At 42.0% G+C, this 18103-nt stretch overlaps 1 protein-coding gene across 1 annotated transcript in view; it reads right to left on the bottom strand.

Annotated features, from left to right (window-relative positions):
* The window catches only part of VAMP2 (vesicle associated membrane protein 2), a 56048-nt gene that overhangs the window by 10080 nt on the left and 27865 nt on the right, over positions 1 to 18103 (bottom strand). The window contains exons 2-4 of the mRNA XM_074877745.1: positions 7183 to 7297; positions 3311 to 3469; positions 1255 to 1306 (exon numbers count right to left, since the gene is read on the bottom strand). Coding sequence (XP_074733846.1) covers positions 1255 to 1306; positions 3311 to 3469; positions 7183 to 7297 — 326 coding nt within the window. The remainder of the gene's footprint in view (positions 1 to 1254; positions 1307 to 3310; positions 3470 to 7182; positions 7298 to 18103) is intronic.

Here is an 18103-nt window from a genome sequence, read left to right as displayed (position 1 = left end):
TTAACTTCAAAGGAGAAATTTTGAGCTATCTTGTCTGCTTTTTACTTTATTGTTAAGATACACAAATGCTCAGTGATGCCTATATACACAGCAATTAGTTCAATGGCTGCACGTCTGTCTTCCCAGGTTGCTGCACTAGACTGCAGAACAAAGGCCTGTCTTTCTTTCCCTTGAAGCCAGTTGCCTTGAGGACCCTGTTAATATAGTTAATTAATATCTAGCCATTTCCAATTCTTGCCATATCAGTGTTACGAAACCCTAGAATTATTCTGGGTTGCTCTGGTGCCAGCATTCATAAGACTTATAAACTGCCACATGTATCTCAATCCATTTAGTCCTATTTACAGGTGATTCTGTAAGCCTTCTTTACAGAAGCAACAGAGGAAAATGGAAACATGCTGAATACAAGGCATGTAATTTGAGAGCTGGGAATTAATTTACATCCACAGTCTAGCCTCCAGGTGGATCTCTTCTGGGCTACTAGCTGGATTGTCTAACTCAAGAAATCTCCCTTTTAGGAGTTAATGCCATATTACAGTTATGTCACATAACAGCTGTTGCTAACACAGAGGTTACATAAATAAAATGTTCGGTTCCTGTCATTACAAGATCCCTGGCTCCCAACCAGCATGACTGCTATTATTCATTTATATGCTATCTTTCCTATAACAAACATATGAATGAGATGATCTTTCAAGACAAGAAATCAGTAAGACTTTGGGCCATCTTTTAACAATATTTTGGTATCCAAGATGCAAAGTGATTTTCAAAAGCACCAACATCTCAAATTCCAGCTGATTTGGTGGGAACTAGGCATCTACATGCTTTTAAAAAATTCATCAGATGCCCTTTGCCTGTGGGCCTTCACCCTCTTTTTATAGGCACAAGGTAATTCAGGCATTACTGTTCTCACTAGAAGACACCAGGACTGGGCACTGGTTGTTATGAAAGGAAGATACCTGAGACTGCATAAAAATTTATATAAACATGAAAAGGGACAGTCTCTAATCCTAGAGAAAGTTACGTAACATGCCAATGTAAAATACATTAAATGTCAACAAATTCTACCTACTAAGTGTCCAGAGAGTTTGCAGTAATTCTCACTATAACAGCATGACACTAGAAGGGGAATTTCACAGATTAATCAGTTTAAATATTTTATATTGATGTTTTGTTTTGTTCTTTAATATATCAGCACTTTGTAAGTCACAGAGCTACTGAGATCATAAATGAAAGAGAAAATGCATTACTCACTTATAATTATAATGAGAATGACTGCGCATACTACACCAAGGATGATCATCATCTATAAAAAGAGAGTTATGAGAAAAAAAGAGAACGTCAGGTTTTCACATGAAAGACAGTAACACCTCAGGTTTTTTGCTTTTACTTGGTGGCTCATTCCTTGCACATTTAATTCTTGCAAAGACTCACTGCAACAGACTTGTTAAGGCCCCAAATTTAGTGTCAATTTAAGGAACAGCTAACCACCAGCAATGGACATAGCCTCTTGTCAAAGCTAGCAAGTTCTTACCCATCAGCTAAGATGCAGTGACCAACTTTATCCATTTCCAGCAGTAAAGAAAAAGTAAACTTCCAAAGTAAAACTCCAGAGGTGCTTTAAGTGGCTGGATTCACACATGGCCATGTACAACTTTATACCAGAGTAACTTGACCACTTTTCACCATGTTCCCACAGTCAGGGAAGAAGCAGCTGGAGATGTTTAATGCCTAGCAGCTATTTGTGCTGGCTTTGTGTACTTGTGCGGTTGAGAGAGGTAGCCCATGCTAGCCAGCATGGTTTCCAGCATGTTAGCCTGGAAATAGCTCATTGCAAAGTTGAAGTCTGTTCTCACAGGAACAGATACATCAGAGCCAGCTGTGCACAGACCATACCAGCACTGAGTTGTGTGGGGTAGAGGTCCCTAAATGAGACTTGCTGAATGCTAGTAAGGCCACCAGAGATGCTGCAGTCCAATTCCCATCATCACTCCAGTGAAAATGGAAAGACTGTAAAACAACAAACATGGACGTGTCAACCCAAGGCCTTCATTCCTCCAGACATATGTCTGGAGGATGGAGCTAGCCATTGGCTTGTAAATTTATTTATTTTCCCCCTCCTTCAAGAGTTTGGGAGCCAGAGGAAGGACAGGGGGACTCTGTTTGTCACGGTAAAGCAGGAAGGGACAATGAGGAAAGGAGAATGAGGGTAGGTTTGAAGGTCTAGCGTAGTGTAGATCACTGTGGTGACTGCAGTCAGCATGGGTGAACCCAACTCAAAATCTGTGTCTGTAGCTCCCAAAAGCCCTGCTTCCTGCACTGTCAGGCAAAGCAACTGGGCAACAGCTAGAAGAGGCCCAAAGGAACTGCTCAGTTGAATTTCTAACCTCGATCCACTTATTTCTGGAGTGTTTGTGTGTGTAGTTTACACAGAATATTGTGCTTTGCTTTACATTTCATAGCACTGTGGACTGAAGAGACAAAGCAAGCAACAGACTGGTGAGAGATACATTTGGGATTCTCCCTTGGGAACAAGTGGTTTTATTTGGGTGGACATGAATGGTCAGCAGCAAAGATGGTACTGAAGAGAAATGGGAATGAAGCTGAACTTTTGGTATAGCATTCATGTTAGTGGTGCATGAGTAGAAAAAAGCAAGGATATGGGGTCTTATATGAATAAGAGGAGCTGAAGTTTCTGGGTCCAGAAAACACAAATTCTGGAGAAGGTCTGAAAAAGCAAAGGAAAGTGAGGTTCCCTCTGCTCATGGGTAAGGATAAGACTTTGAAAACAGCAGAGGAGAGAGCTGGCTGATTAAAGTCCTGCTCTGTCCTAATCTGCCCCTCTTTTTTAAAGAGACTGTCATTTCCTCACTTCTCACAGCAGTTTGTGGAACCAAGTCTTTTTTTGGTAGTTTACCATCCTAAAGAAAAATCAAGAGGCTGATGATCTCCCATGGGGAAAAAGCTTATTTTCTCCAACTACTAGAATTCACCACTCCTGTTCAGGTTTTGTGGTTCACCCAGGGAACTGGCATGAATTAACATGGAATGCTCTCCCATCCCTATCTGCGGGCATCAAAATTTGTATCTATATTTTATATACAGCAGAAATTATCTAAAGAATAGGTTCTAGTAAAGATCAAAGTTGCTTGACTTATTATCCTGGAGCCTAGAGGGCAAGGCATCTCCTTCTCCCCTTGTCAAGAAGAGGCCACTTAGAGACGCCATCCTGCAAGCAAAGTCCCGTTAAATGCAAGTGAAAGTAATGTCTGCCATGAAGTGATTCTCAACAAGAATTTATATTCCTTACCTTGCAATTTTTCCACCAGTATTTTCTCTTCAGTTTGGCTGCACTGGTTTCAAACTGTGAGGCACCTGCTTGCAATGCATCTGCCCGGTTGTCAAGCTCTGATAGCCTCTGGTCTCTTTCTAGCACCTTGTCCACATTCATTCTCATGATGTCTACCACCTGCAAAGGCACAGCCTCACGTTACATTCCACACACAGTAAAGCAGAAGGTCACCTCTATGTTCACACGGTGGAGTATCACATATCATACTGAAACCAGTCATTTGCCATTATGGTATGTGATGGCAATTACCTGGACAGTGCCTCAAAAACCATGCCTATGGAAACAGAAACAGTGAGAACAAGATACACATAACTATACTCTGCTCAGATGCCCTTAAAGGTGAAAAATAAAGGGACATTATGAAATACTGTAATTAGTTTCATTAAAGCTTTTGACTTCTTTTAGTGTACAACTAGCTACTTCACTATGGATACAAAAAACTGATGGAAACCAGTACCACTATACTACAGTTTGGTTGACATTTGTCTGGTTATTACTAAGACCAAGCCATTACTTTCCTTATACATTTAATATAACTTCCTTACCTGAACTAGAGAAATTGGCTAGATAAAGGCAATTCTAAAGGGAACTGTATGTTACTCACTGTGCAGATCTTTCTCGGACAAGATGACTTCCCACCCATAATTTGAAGTCCCGCTTGAAAATGGAGGAAGAGAAAATCTTACCTGAGAAAATTCAGCCTGAACTGTAGCAGGAAGCTCATGCCACCTCATTGCACAGCCTCAGCGAAAAAAGCATGCACAGCCGGTACACAATAGGTAAGGCCCATCCATGCATATATTTTACACACTGAGTGAGACAAAAATCCTCTTCCAGCAAGCCAATAACTCTAAATAGAAATTCCGTACAAATTCCTCACTAACCTAAATGTTAGACAGTACACCAATCTCAGTAAAGTAGTGTCCACTTACTCTAGCAGTGAATATGGTTGCTGGTGTGTTACTTCTCATACTCTGTAATAAGTCATTGTTCTTTATATTTAATATAATTTAACTATTACCTGCAAAAACCCAGAAGATAATCAGGGGCTGGAGCAGCTCCCCTGTGAGGACAGGCTGAGAGAGTCGGGGTTGTCCAGCCTGGAGAAGAGAAGGCTCTGGGGAGACCCTATAGAGGCCTTCCAGTACTTAAAGGGGGCTACAGGAAAGATGGGGAGGGACTCTTTATCAGGGGGTGTAGGGATAGGATGAGGGGTAACGGTTTTAAACTGAAAGAGGGTAGATTTAGATTAGATATGAGGAAGAAATTCTTCCCTGTGAGGGTGGTGAGACACTGGCACAGGTTGCCCAGAGAAGCTGTGGCTGCCCCCTCCCTGGCAGTGTTCAAGGCCAGGTTGGACGGGGCTTTGAGCAACCTGGGCTAGTGGAAGGTGTCCCTGTCCATGGCAGGGGGGTTGGGCCTGGATGATCTTTAAGGTCCCTTCCAACCTAAATCATTCTATGGTTCTATGATTAATTTCTTAGCTAATATTTAACTGATATTTAGCTAATATTTAGTCTCAGTACAGTGTTTTGTAATGAAAATTTTAAACTATTTGAAAATGCTGAAAAAAAAATACTGTAACATTTCCTAACCATTCTTTTTTTTTTTTTCCCAGAACTGTTTATTGAATTTAACCTGACTGCAGTGAACACTTGTCCAGATGATGCATTTTTGTCAAATAAATGAATGTTTGTCTAGACTAAAACCAAGATCTGGGCCTTAGAAAATAAGTTCTAGGATGCCTAGAGAAATCAGATGGGAATACCCAACATGAATATAGCTGAAATACTGTATCAGCATTGAGATAGCATTAAAAATGTCAGTCATTTTACTGAGACCAAAAATTGTCTCTTAAGCAAAGACGTGATTGTGTTGCTGAGTTTGGGTTTGAGTCAGAAGTGCGTGCAGAGCAGCACTTGGAGCAGAACAGCCAGAGGACTGTAGTGCTGAGCTGTGGTGTTTGGTGCCACCTACAGCTTACATTCCCACAAGACATGAAAGAAAAAAACAGGGAAGATCAAGTAGGAAGGTCAAAGCAATGCTTAACAGATCAGATCCTTAGGTGCTATAAACCCGTTTCACCCCAGTGACTTCACGGTACTGAAAGCCCTGTGGCATTTTTCCTCCTTGGCTATTCTTATACTGTGATTTCCCTGTTAAACAAGGATCTGCTGACCATGTGCTATCCACTCAAAACCCATACCAGCCTCAGCCTCCCTCTCAAACAGGAGGCAAAAAACACATGGATCCTGATTATCACCCACTTAATCCTCAAATCCAAGAGCTACTCACTGTCCACTCATATTGGGTAAGAGTTCCTGCCAAAATTATGCCATCATGCTTCACAAGACAATCTTGCATGCGTTTGTGTGAAAAGTCTCAGAATACAGAGTACCTTAAACACAAAGCGGGGGTTCACTAGCCTCTCCGTTGATCTGCTTGAAGAGCCCTATGTATCTGACATACATCACTTGTTTTAGACAATAACTAGCAATTATTTTTCACCTTCTAGGGACAATTACTTTTGCTATAGCTCACATAAACAATTATAGCACCATAATGATGTAATATGTTCAGGACAAGAAGTTTATTTCATTGTTCTGACCCAAGACAAAAGCTGAAATACAATATTCCTTTCCCCACTGCAAGAGACATCAGTGAAGTTAGTGCAATGTGTGATAATGAGAGAACCTGGCCTAGAAATTTCTGCAGACACTTCTGCAGCCAGAGGATGTTCTTGTGATCAGCTCTGAGCATCAGCAATGGCAAGGCCAGAAAGACTCCATTTCAGATCTTCAGCAAAGAAAAAGTTCTCAGAAAGACAGAGCTCAGTTTGACAGGTGTATTTAATTCATCTTAAGAAATGCATTTGAGATGGATGTTGTGAGGTCTCCTCTACTATTTTTTAAAGCATACCTGGAGCTGTTGAAAATAGAGGTCTTTATGCATGTTAATAGCTATTTTATCATGTGTATTTTATTGAATTGGCATTAAAGAATCACACAAGCCCTGGCCACTTCCCCATGGACAGTAAGCAATTAGTTACTTAAGTCTTTGTAGGGGTTTAGTAAAACTCTATATTTAATACCCAGCACACAAATCTGCACAGCAGGTGTGCAAGGATGCTACAGCTGCTACTGTACTGCTGGTATGCTCAGGGACTACACCCATGAGCAGGGGTATGCTCGCATATTCCCATTATCACAGCAGTTAGATGGACACTGGCGCTACAGCCAAGGTGGCGGGGTAGTCTGTATGCTACAAGAATTTAAGGATCCAAGCTGGAACAGGCATGTGGTCCTCCAACAAAAGGAGTGGGGATTTGTTAGAGGTGCTGTTATGACATCATGTGTGGGTGCCTTTCTTGTGATGATTAATCAATAGAGCTCTGGTTTATGCACACAGCCCTCAGCTGTACAATTCTCATGGCTTGAATCTATCTAGGAGAAGCTGATGGTCTGTCCCTGTGAAACGGCCTGTGAGATTAGCATCTAGCCTTTAGGAACACAGAACATGTTAAAAGAGCTGGTTTCACTATGACATTTCCTCCTAACCTGACTGACTGGGATGAATTCCTGAACTGGCACCAGTGCCCACATTTATTCTGCAGAAGTGTTACTGGTACAAGGATGTTCATACTCAGAATCTCTCTTGTACTGTCTGTCTCTTTATAAATGCCATCATTTGGTAAACATTTTCTAGATCCACTGCTTTCAGATGAGCAGGAGTTGCTGGATCACTAGGGAGGAAAGCATCTTAAAGAAAAAAAAAACAACAAACCCATCAGCACCCTTGTGGTGAGCAACAGATCACGTGGAGCCACTTACCTCATCCACCCGGGCTTGTGTCTGCTGCATCCGTTTGTTGCTTGACACATTGGTAGCTGGAGGTGGCCCTGCAGCCCCAGCACTGGTGGGACCTTGGGTAGGAGCTGGAGCAGACCTAGGTCAAAAGCAGACAATGTAAAAAGTGACTGAAAACATCTCACTTGATCACTACCCCTTTTCTGGAACAAGTCAAAAGTACTTTTCTCTTAAAAGAAGTTTTCCACTGTCTCACAGCCCACATTTTCCATTCCTGGATCACAACCCTAGTATCCCATTCCCTCCTATGCTATAATTAGTTTTCACACCATTTCTTGATAGGACTGTATCAAATTCTTCCCCTCCCTTTGCTGCCTTTTTAAACAGCAAGCAATTCAGATTACCCTAAGTTAGGCCAATGGCCAAACTGATCACAGGCCTGACTAGCAGGGCAGAGTTTATGTCCCACTAAGGGAACAGACTCTGCTCCAGGTATTTTGTGTTGATGCTATAAGAGCCAGGGCTGCAATCCTGTCTTCCTCCTCAGTGTGCTGAGTGACACCATCCCCTTCTTCTCGGTGTTTGGCTGGAAGCTAACCAAACAAAAGGAGAGGGGAAAGAAATGGAGGAGGAAGTGGGGGTGAGAATTGCACACAGCATAGGGTTAGTCATCTCAGGCATTCAGCAATGCTTAACCACCCCACCAGTGGTCACGAACTGCCCCACCAGAGCAGCTGGCAGGCCTGAACACCTGCCATGGGCCCTGGATGAGTATTTGCAGCAATGCTGTGAACAGAGCCCTGATCTCCTGCACATCAGCTCTTTTCTTAAGCGTCAACACTGGCTTTTCCCAGCTTGCTCTAAAACAAAAGACAAAACAGAAGTCCCTTAAAATCCAACAACAGATGTGGTCTGTCTCAGTGCATGAGCTTGTGCAGACAAGTCACCCTGCTGACCTGAACGGGGTCCTTCAAACTCAGCCAGTTGTTCTTCACACCCATGCTTTAACCTGTGAAACTTTACCTTTCCTTTCAAGGGACCCCTGTCACTTCTTCCTGCAGAGAAATAAAGTCCTGAAGCTGGAGAGGAAATCCCTAAGCATGTGAACTGAAAAATATCACTAATCCCACTCATGCATTACCAACGCCTTCCCACAGTGACAGACTGAGAGAACACAGTGTTTTCCTGTGAATCATTCCCTTTTACATCCTGGGGTCTGATTAATGCTGCTGGAATTACGGCCGCATTAATACACCGTCAAAGCGCCTAGGGGTACTGAAGTTAGTTCCCCAAAGGTACCTTAAGCTGCAAAATTCAGTTTGACAGTATTGCTGAGTTCCCTACAGAGAGCACTGACCCTCACAGACTCCCAGTGATGGAGCAGCTGTTTGTGGAACCAGAGCACTGCTGTATCCTTTTTTAACTGTGGGTGAGAACGTCATTATCAAGCTTTAGTTGAAAGAAAAGAACTTGAGCTGTACACAAATTGCTCATCCTTTGAGGACTTCACAGCCACTATTAAAAACATAAAAGACCAGATGCTGCTGCCACCTGCAATGGAATTACTCCACTGAAAGGCCATGCACCAGGTTCCCAACAGGATTTATTCTGAGTTTATGCTGTTGTCACAAAGGATCAAAATCTGACTATAATGCATATCAGACTCAAATAATGCAAAACAAGATCTCTCTGGAGCATTAACAACTTCAAAGGGAGTTCCTGGTACAACAACAGAGCTAAAATTGAAATTGTAAAATTTCTTTGCAGTCAAGGAAGTAAATAGGCTTTTTCCCAATCAACACAAGCAGAATTTTTTTCTATGGAAACATTGTCTCACACTGTTAATTACTACAAATGTTAACAGAGCTCCCCTCTTGAGCTATGTACTGTTAGCATCCCAGAGACTACAGAAGGGAAGCATTTGAGGAGTGTTTTTCCTGGCCACATATTTTCACTAGTAAGCATATCTTATAGGTGCAGTGCTGTTCTTGGTCAAACCTATCCAATAACTCAAAAGTTTAGTGCTAACCTTTTCTGCCCAGTAATTTTCATCTTTTTTTGCACCTCCCAAGCTGTCCTTAAAATGATTTGGCATAAAGTAGACACTTCCCAGTTTGCTCTCTTCCAGCATCCTTGCTGCCCTCTAATTTGGTTTCAGTTGTATTTCCTGGGACTTCTCTGTTCCCTGTGTAAAGGAGGAATGGATGGGAAGAATGGGTATTTTTACAGCTGCCCTGACCATCCAGCAGGAGTCACTACCAAAGAGAGATGGCAATCTTTATGCTAAGGTACAGAAAGCTTGTAATTAACATGCCCATCTTAATTAATTACATAAAATCTAATACAAGAGTAACCAGAGCTGGGTGCTGCCTGCAGTGCAGAGCTACTCTCTCCAAACCTTTTGTCTCTGGAGTTGTGCTCTCCTTATACAGTAACAGCAGCTGCCTCACTCACAGCCTCATGGGTCAGAGCAATGAGCTGCCGCAAGGCGAAGAGTGCTCACCAGAAGAGGTGCAGCACCTGCTACAGAGGGGACAGCACAGGTTCCCAGACAGGCTCTCGGAAGTCAGTCCTTAAGTACGTGGCTTTAATGCCACCAGCAGCTCTTTCAGGTTAACAAGGCATGAGCCCTCACTCGTCATTAGGCAGCATGTAATATCCAAATCAGACAAAACAAGCAGAGATACCTGTGTCACCTCTCCTCCTCCCGGCCTCCCAAGGCACTTCAGAACAGGACAGAGGGGTCTCCATGCTTCTGGCTCAGCCCTACCAGTGTTTGAGCTCTGTAGAAATCATCCTGGCTGGGCAGCAGCAGAAAGCAGTACCTCTGTGAGCTAATGTGGCTCCAGTCCCACAAGGCATCCATTAAGAGTTTGTCTTTGAAACTAAATTTTCTAGCAAAGAAAGGAATTGAAGGCCTACATCACTAGAAAGCACCAACGTTCTCTGGGGTATCTTAGTGCAAAAATGCTAGAATGAAAGTCCAACCTACATTTGCATAATTCTTCTATTATTGTCTCTGTACTGTGTCATATCATCTTATAATTTCTCAGAAACATTATTCAAAGAAATTCATGCAGAACATTAGCACTATGTTAGAAAGGCTTTCTTTTGAAATACATGAAGCATCACAACTTTAAAGTCCAATTTCTCATGGCCCAGCGTGATTTTTGGGAGCTACAAAAGAATGCAAAATCCATACAAAAGCTCCATCACTGGGCCCCTAGCCATCAGACTTTTTTTCCTTTTCCTAAAAATAAAAAGTACACAAGTTACCATTGATGCTGAGAATCTTTACTCCAAAGAACAGGTCAAATTAATTTTGAAGGGGAAACAAAGCTCTATTATTGTTGGTGAAAAAGGGTATAAATCCCTAGCAAATACTCTTAAATAGCAACCACTCTGTGATGTCAGAGCACTGGGGTATAGTCTGGGAGAGTGACGAGTAACTTACTCCAGGACAACTCTACCACATGCTTAGAGCCTCAGCAGTTAGGTCATTCTTTATACAACATTAGTTACATCCCTGCTCCCCACCATGCCAGCTTTTTGCACATGAGCAGTCTGACTGATTGAAAGCAGGTGCTGGAGCTGTGTATGTGTGCAGCTAACTAGGAAGAAACATCTGGGGACTGTCCTAGTGATTCAGTAAAATGGTCTCAGCTGACCAGTTCTTCTGGTTACTTGCTGGGCCTGAAACTGGTAGGTCAAAATCATAACTAAGAGATTTCTCATCTCACCTAGATATTTTGGAAGCAATTTACTAATTAGCTCTAATGGTTAAAGGGAGCTGCAACTCTAAGAGAACAGTGTTACTGTTTTCCATTTCAGCACTGGCTGGAAGAACATTAAGGATGACTGTGTATCTAATGTTTTGTGAAGCTGCCTGACACATACTTCCATTTTTGTTCATATGTGTGAGAAATTTTGTGTTAGTCAGGCTAGGGAAGGGAGATGCACATTGTGAATACCAGGAGGATGCCAGGTCACCACTGTGACTTTGGTACAGTTTACATTAGGACCTAGATAGCTGCTTTCAGCAACTTGTTTTATCCATCCAAAGTGCTTTTTAAAGCCTCCAGCTACAGGACCTAATCCCTTCAAAGTCTTTATCTTAACAACACTGCAATAAGCTAAGGAAAAGCTATTATTCCTTCATACGGCTGGGAAACAGGTACAGGGAGATTAAGTGATTTGCTCAGTGGCACAGAAAGCCTGTGGCAAAGCAGCCCGGGCCTCTTCATCACCATCCTTCTGCTCCCCTCTTCTTCAGCTGCAGACTCCAAATCAAAGCTCACAACCTATTCTAATAGCAGGAGTTATTTTCTACCCCTCAGACTTAAACAGTGAGAAACACACAGTTAAAGGTTACAGCATGAGGAAAGTGAGAATTACATCAGCTCTAGCTGGTGTCAGCTGGCAAAGCTCAGGGGAGGGGACACTGAAAGTGCATCAATACAGCAGAAGATTTGACTAATGATCCCTATAAAAAGTGAAACGAAGGAGGCAATTTTCTATGAATCCCACTTTGATTCCTCTTTCCTCACACTCTTTCCCTGTTGTTCAAACAAAACATAAAATTGCACTGCCTCTCTTCCTCTTTATTGATTTACTGTTTAGGTACCATATTTATGTAGTAAATATTTACTGTTGTAACCAAATTTATATATATTTAAGACACTGTTCTTCTATTTGGACCCCCTCAAAAGGCATCTACCCATTTGCACTTCACTGCTTAAGTGTGGTTTGACAGTCTGTGGTTCCAAAGGCATTAAAAAAACCCCAACAAACTCACAAAAAACCCCTTTATTTAATTGTAAAATAAATCAGAACACCTCCATAGCTCTGTACTCTTGAGATTTAACTCTAAAACAGTTATTAAAATTAGCTACAAATGCAAATTCAAACACTACTTTAGTGACTATGGACGTCAGTGAAGATCCTGGACTTACAGTGACTGTAGAAACAAACCACTCTCGCGTTTTCCCTGGTGCTGAGAGTGTTTTTCTGTAAATTTAGATGCATCTGAAAGCTTTGAGGCAGGGAGGGTCTCTAAGGAAATAAAGAAGCTCTATAGCACTGGTGCTTTGCATTAGTTTTGAACTTGCTCTGTTTATTCCTATGCAGTAACAGCCAAAACAATTTTTCCACTGCTTAATTTGCAAAGGGGGACTTTTACTGATAATACTCCAAGTCTTCTGCTTTCTGCAGGGATTTGCTGGCTCCCAGTTTTCTGTTAATCGGATTCTACCACACAGGATTTTATTTCTGCAGTAGGTCAGTTTAGCCAACACCAGCACAAAAGCTTTCTTAACAATCAGTTTGGCTATATACAGTTGACACAGTCCTAACAAAATCCAGTCTAACCAAAGAGGGCAGATTAAAATTCTGTGCTAGCCTATTTACATCTCAAAGAAATTGGTACCTTTGACATCTAAAATCCTTAAAGTTCTGGGCCTTCCAGACTTGTGTGCTTAACTGTACAAACTTAACAATAGTACAGACCTACCACAGTTGTGTGTGGGCAATCATGTTTCTGTCTGGGAATATATAGATGTGTGTGTAGAAATCGAGAGACATTAGCTATCCATCCCAACACCTCCTACCTAAAATTTTGCTTTTCCCATAGTGAAATGGGATAGTGTCAAATGGCACGTCCCGTCACTCTTTCAAAACCACACACTAATTCTCTCAGGAGACGTTCAGAGAAAAGACACCTACTTCTAACACCCCCATAAAATTAAGTGTCCTTCAGAATTAGGTTCTCAGCCTTCTTACAAGTAGATAATGATGTTCTCTGCCTGTAAGGTGAGAGGACACCTCAGAAGAAAACCCTGGCTAGAGAGCATGAACCACCCATTTCTGAGACAGATGTATACCCCATAAGGTAATTTGCTTTTCAGTTCAGTTGCCCGCTAATTGTATGCATTTCAGATTTCTAGCTGATCTTCCCCCCTCCAGTTATTAACTAGCCTATTTTAATAGGCTAAGTTTATCCTTGTTTCCATTCTACTAATCTCACTTTCACAGGGGGAAAAAAAGCTGCTCTATGGGAATAAAGGAAGTAATGAGTTATAAAACTGGTTAGAGTGAAAAGATAATTAGGTTATTGACAGAGAAGTATCACTGCTGGGCTAGTGGACATTTGCATACTTGGGGGTGGAGGAATTTTCAGACTATGGAAAGATGTTTTCAGTCCTCTGAGATTTCAGAAAGGGAGCAGAATTAACTCCTAACAAGACCAAACAGGCTTCCTTCACTACCAGGGAACCATCACTGTTTTAACAGAGATGTTTTTAACTATGCTTTTCAGTGTTCCAACTGAGCCCTTCAGTATTCAGTAAAAATGTGACTATTGACTACTAAAGGGCTACAGACTTTAACTTAGACTCATTCCATTCTATGACTTCCAATTTTAAAATTATTTCTCATGCTAGTTATAATAATTGAGTAGTAATGAGTAATAGTGAATTAGTGGTAGAAGAAAACCCCACATATAAAAGGGATTAACATTTGAGATATCTTAATTTTGTGAAGAAATTTCTGCTTTGAACACATTTCTGTTCCCAAATGTGATTTTCATGTACTACCAGCAATATTCTACAAGGACTCACCCTTATTACAAAATATTTACCCTGACCATCAGCCAAAGAATAATACCCTACATTTAATGCCCTGGGAACACATTTAATTAAATAGTCCCACCAGTTTATTATGACTGCATTGACCATCTGGAGTGCTAAATATGCGTATAGAGGAAAAACAGAGGAACCTTAAGACATCATCTTTAATTTGATCATCATTTGTTATGCTAGTAATGACTGACTGATTTATCTTCTCCAGTATCTTCTATTCAATCCAAATGAGTATTACTATGCCCAAAGCACCTCAATTCTAAATCAAGTCAACTAGTTCAGCCAAATTATTTTTATAATAAACATAAGAATTTGCCAGAAAGAGTTGCATTATTTCCATAATTTCTCTAAATTGTAGTTTTCACAACAACCAGTTGCGGTGACTCAGGCAGGGTTTCTGTTAGTCAGAAAAGTAACACAAGGCAGGATTCTTTCTCTGAAATATCAACACTACAGGTTTTTTAGATCCTTCTTTCCCCTTGCTGTCATCTTTTGCAAAGGCTGTGGCTTAAGATAAAGTCAACACAATGCCGGGATATTAATTCATGTGTTAACCACTGACCACGCTTTGCAGAGTAATCTGTGGATTTGCTTGAAGGATGATTAAGGGTTAGATGACTCAGGGTGTTAGCGTACACATTTTATATTCACAAATTAAAAACTCAAAACTACACTATAGAAGCCAATCATCTAACATATGCTAGTGTTAAGTGATCACCTATGCAAAAAAAGCACCAGCCACACAAACTAATTCTATGTCTTTAGATCCCAGTTGACCAGTCTCATCTTCACATTTAACTGGACAAAAGAAAGGTTTAGCAAAAATGTATGGAATTAATGAAGCAGACAGCCAAGTAGACAGTCACCATTGTAACCTGTAACCTATCCAATCCGCTAAAAAGAGCTCAGTCTGCTAAACCGCAGCTGGGAATTGTGTTGACCCAGACTAGACTAACCAGTTCTGGGATCTAACACACTGTGATATGGGTTTTAATCTTTACACCATATCGCTTGCCTCTCCAAAAGCGGTGGCAGTGATGAGTGTTCCCCATCTTTTCCAGAGGGGCAGAGCAGCAAATTAGGCCTCTCTGGGAACAACTGCAAGAGGGAAGACGACAAAAGGAATACTAGGGAAAATGTGGGCACTCTCCGGAAAGAAAAGGGAGACTTGGTCACCTGGGATATGGAGAAGGCTGAGGTACTCAACAACCTTTTTGCCTCAGTCTTCACTGGCAAGTGCTCCAGCCACACTGCCCAAGACACAGAAGGCAAAGGCGGGGACTATGAGAAGGAAGAACTGCCCACTGTAGGAGAAGATCAGGAACCTGAAGGTGCACAGGTTCTTGGTATCTGACGAGATGCATCCGCAGGTCCTGAGGGAACTGGCAGATGAAGTGGCTAAGCCTCTATCCACCATATTTGAGAAGTCATGGCAGTCCCACAAAGTCCTGCTGACTGGAAAAGGGGAAATATAACCTCTATTTTTAAAAAGGGAAAAAAGGAAGACCCATGGAACTACAGGCCAGTCAGTCTCACCTCTGTGCCTGGCAAGATCATGGAGTGGATCCTCCTGGAAACTGTGCTAGGGCTCATGGAAAATAAGGAGGTGATTGGTGACAGCCAAAATGGCTTCACTAAAGGCAAATCGTGCCTGACAAATTTGGTGCCCTTCTGCGATGGGGTTACAGCGTTGGTGGATAAGGGAAGAGCAACTGACATCATCTATCTGGACTTGTGCAAAGCTTTTGGCACTGTCCCACATGACATCCTTGTCTCACGTTAAAGAGCTGTGGATTTGATGGATGGATCACTCGATGGATAAGGAATTGGCTGGATGATCACAATCAAAGAGTTACAGTCAACAGCTCAATGTCCCAGTGGAGAGCAGTGACGAGTGATGTTTCTCAGGGGTCAGTGTTGGGGCCAGTGCTGTTTAGCATCTCTGTTGGTGACATTGACAGTGGGATTGAGCACACCCTCAGCAAGTTCACTGATGACACCAAGCTGTGTGGTGTGGCCGACATGCTGGAGGGAAGGGATGTGCCATCCAGAGGGACCTGGACAGGCTGGAGAGGTGGGCCCGTGCAAACCTCATGAAGTTCAACAAGGCCAAGTGCAAGGTCCTACACATGGGTCAGGACAATCCCAAGCACAGACACAGGCTGGGCAAGGAGTGGATTGAGAGCAGCCCTGAGGAGAAGGACTTGGGGGTATTAGTGGGTGGAAAACTGACTATGAGCCAGCAATGTGCACTTGCAGCCCAGAAAGCCAACCATGTCCTGGGCTGCATCAAGAGAAGTGTGGCCAGCAGGGTGAGGGAGGGGATTCTCCCCCTCTACTCTGCTCTCGTGAGACCACCCCCCCCTGCAATGCTGTGTCCAGCTCTGGGGGCACCAGCATAAGAAGGACATGGACGTGCTCGAGCGGGTCCAGAGGAGGATCATGAAGATGATCAGGGGCTGGAGCAGCTCCCCTGTGAGGACAGGCTGAGAGAGTCGGGGTTGTCCAGCCTGGAGAAGAGAAGGCTCTGGGGAGACCCTATAGAGGCCTTCCAGTACTTAAAGGGGGCTACAGGAAGGGTGGGGAGGGACTCTTTATCAGGGGGTGTAGGGATAGGACGAGGGGTAGTGGTTTTAAACTGAAAGAGGGTAGATTTAGATGAGATATGAGGAAGAAATTCTTCCCTGTGAGGGTGGTGAGACACTGGCACAGGTTGCCCAGAGAAGCTGTGGCTGCCCCCTCCCTGGCAGTGTTCAAGGCCAGGTTGGACGGGGCTTTGAGCAACCTGGTCTAGTGGAAGGTGTCCCTGTCCATGGCAGGGGGGTTGGGCCTGGATGATCTTTAAGGTCCCTTCCAACCCAAATCATTCTATGGTTCTATGAAGAAAGAGGCCCATATTACTGAACATTCAATGGAGCTGGTTAGCTTGTGGGGCAGCCCCACTGCACCTTGCTGCACGTGGGACCTCTGCTCACCTACTGCCAGCAAGCCACGCCAGAGCAGGGAATCTCTGCTGCCCTGCTCAGATCAGAAGGGACTTTGCCCCTAACAAACCTCCTCATTAGACTAGCTACAGATCTAGCTAATCTCTGATCGAATTACATGTATTTTTTCACAGCTAAAAGGACAGCAAATCTATATACTTAAATACAGAGAACTGAAATAACTAAACAACTCTAAAGTAAATAATCTCCTTTTGAGGTAATTTCCTCAGACTGACCAGTGACTTCAGCCAATTTTAGTCCCTCTTTTTTTCTTAGAAAATGGTTAATTCTCATTATTTGATGGTTTGAAACCAACTGTAATCTTTATACTAAATGAGGTTTATTTTAATTAGAGAATGAAAGCAAATACAGGTGTAAGCAATTGTAAAAAACTTTCTCTTAATATTTATGTTGATGTTAATATTATATTGTGAAAAAAGAGAAATGTAATTTATTGTCTAAATTTTGATTGTTTAAATTCTTAATTTGCATCAGGCTGCTTCTGGATAGAAAGAATAATAATATAAAAAATATATAAAATATATAAAATAAAAACATGTGGAGAATCCATCATATGAAATATTTGTGACAGTTAATAACTAAAAAATATCTTCAGTGCAATGTCTACACAGAAAAATACCAAAACACTGTATTGCACTAAAAGTCAATTTTTAAAAGGAAGTATTACCTCTATTCCTAGGTAGTACTGACTGTACCTTCTATCATTTCTTACAAGATTTCAGAATTAGCAGGTTTCAGCTTCCTATAGTAATTTCTCTTCATCAGCGGAAAGAACACAAGCTGCTTTTTTTTTTTTTTTGATGTTTCTCAATCTGTTAACCTTGAGTGTCCAGGTTATGATGTGGGCTAAGGGCAGTAAAACTGGCACAAAGATCAGTTCTGTGATCTCATTTTGTCACAAAATGGTTATTGTTTCAAGTTCATTGAATATAGGTTAAATCTAGCGCTCAGCATGGGTTGCCAATTTCAAACAGATTCAAAGATGTAGGTAAATGAACATACCGTTACAAAAAATACCAGAATTTTGTTTAAAAAAAGTTCCTTATGCTCCATCAGCCCAATATGTTTTTATCTTAATCTAGCCTATTTGAGCTGACGTGGTCTTCAATTCCTTTCCTGACAGCTCTTGACTTTGCAAGGTGCATTGGTAACAGCCTTTCTCTAGTTACTACAGCTCTGTCTTGCACACTGAGGTTACCTTACACACCTGGAAAAATAATACAAAGACTGATCATCACAGGAAGAGATGCACTCTTCTCTCTAGAAAACTTTATTAAAGAAATTTTAGTTTATAAATAGGAGAGT

This window comes from Strix uralensis, chromosome 9 (genome assembly GCF_047716275.1).
Source record: "Strix uralensis isolate ZFMK-TIS-50842 chromosome 9, bStrUra1, whole genome shotgun sequence".
NCBI lineage: Eukaryota > Metazoa > Chordata > Aves > Strigiformes > Strigidae > Strix > Strix uralensis.
Note: the sequence above shows the minus strand (reverse complement) of the source record. Positions and strands in the feature narration are given on the sequence as shown.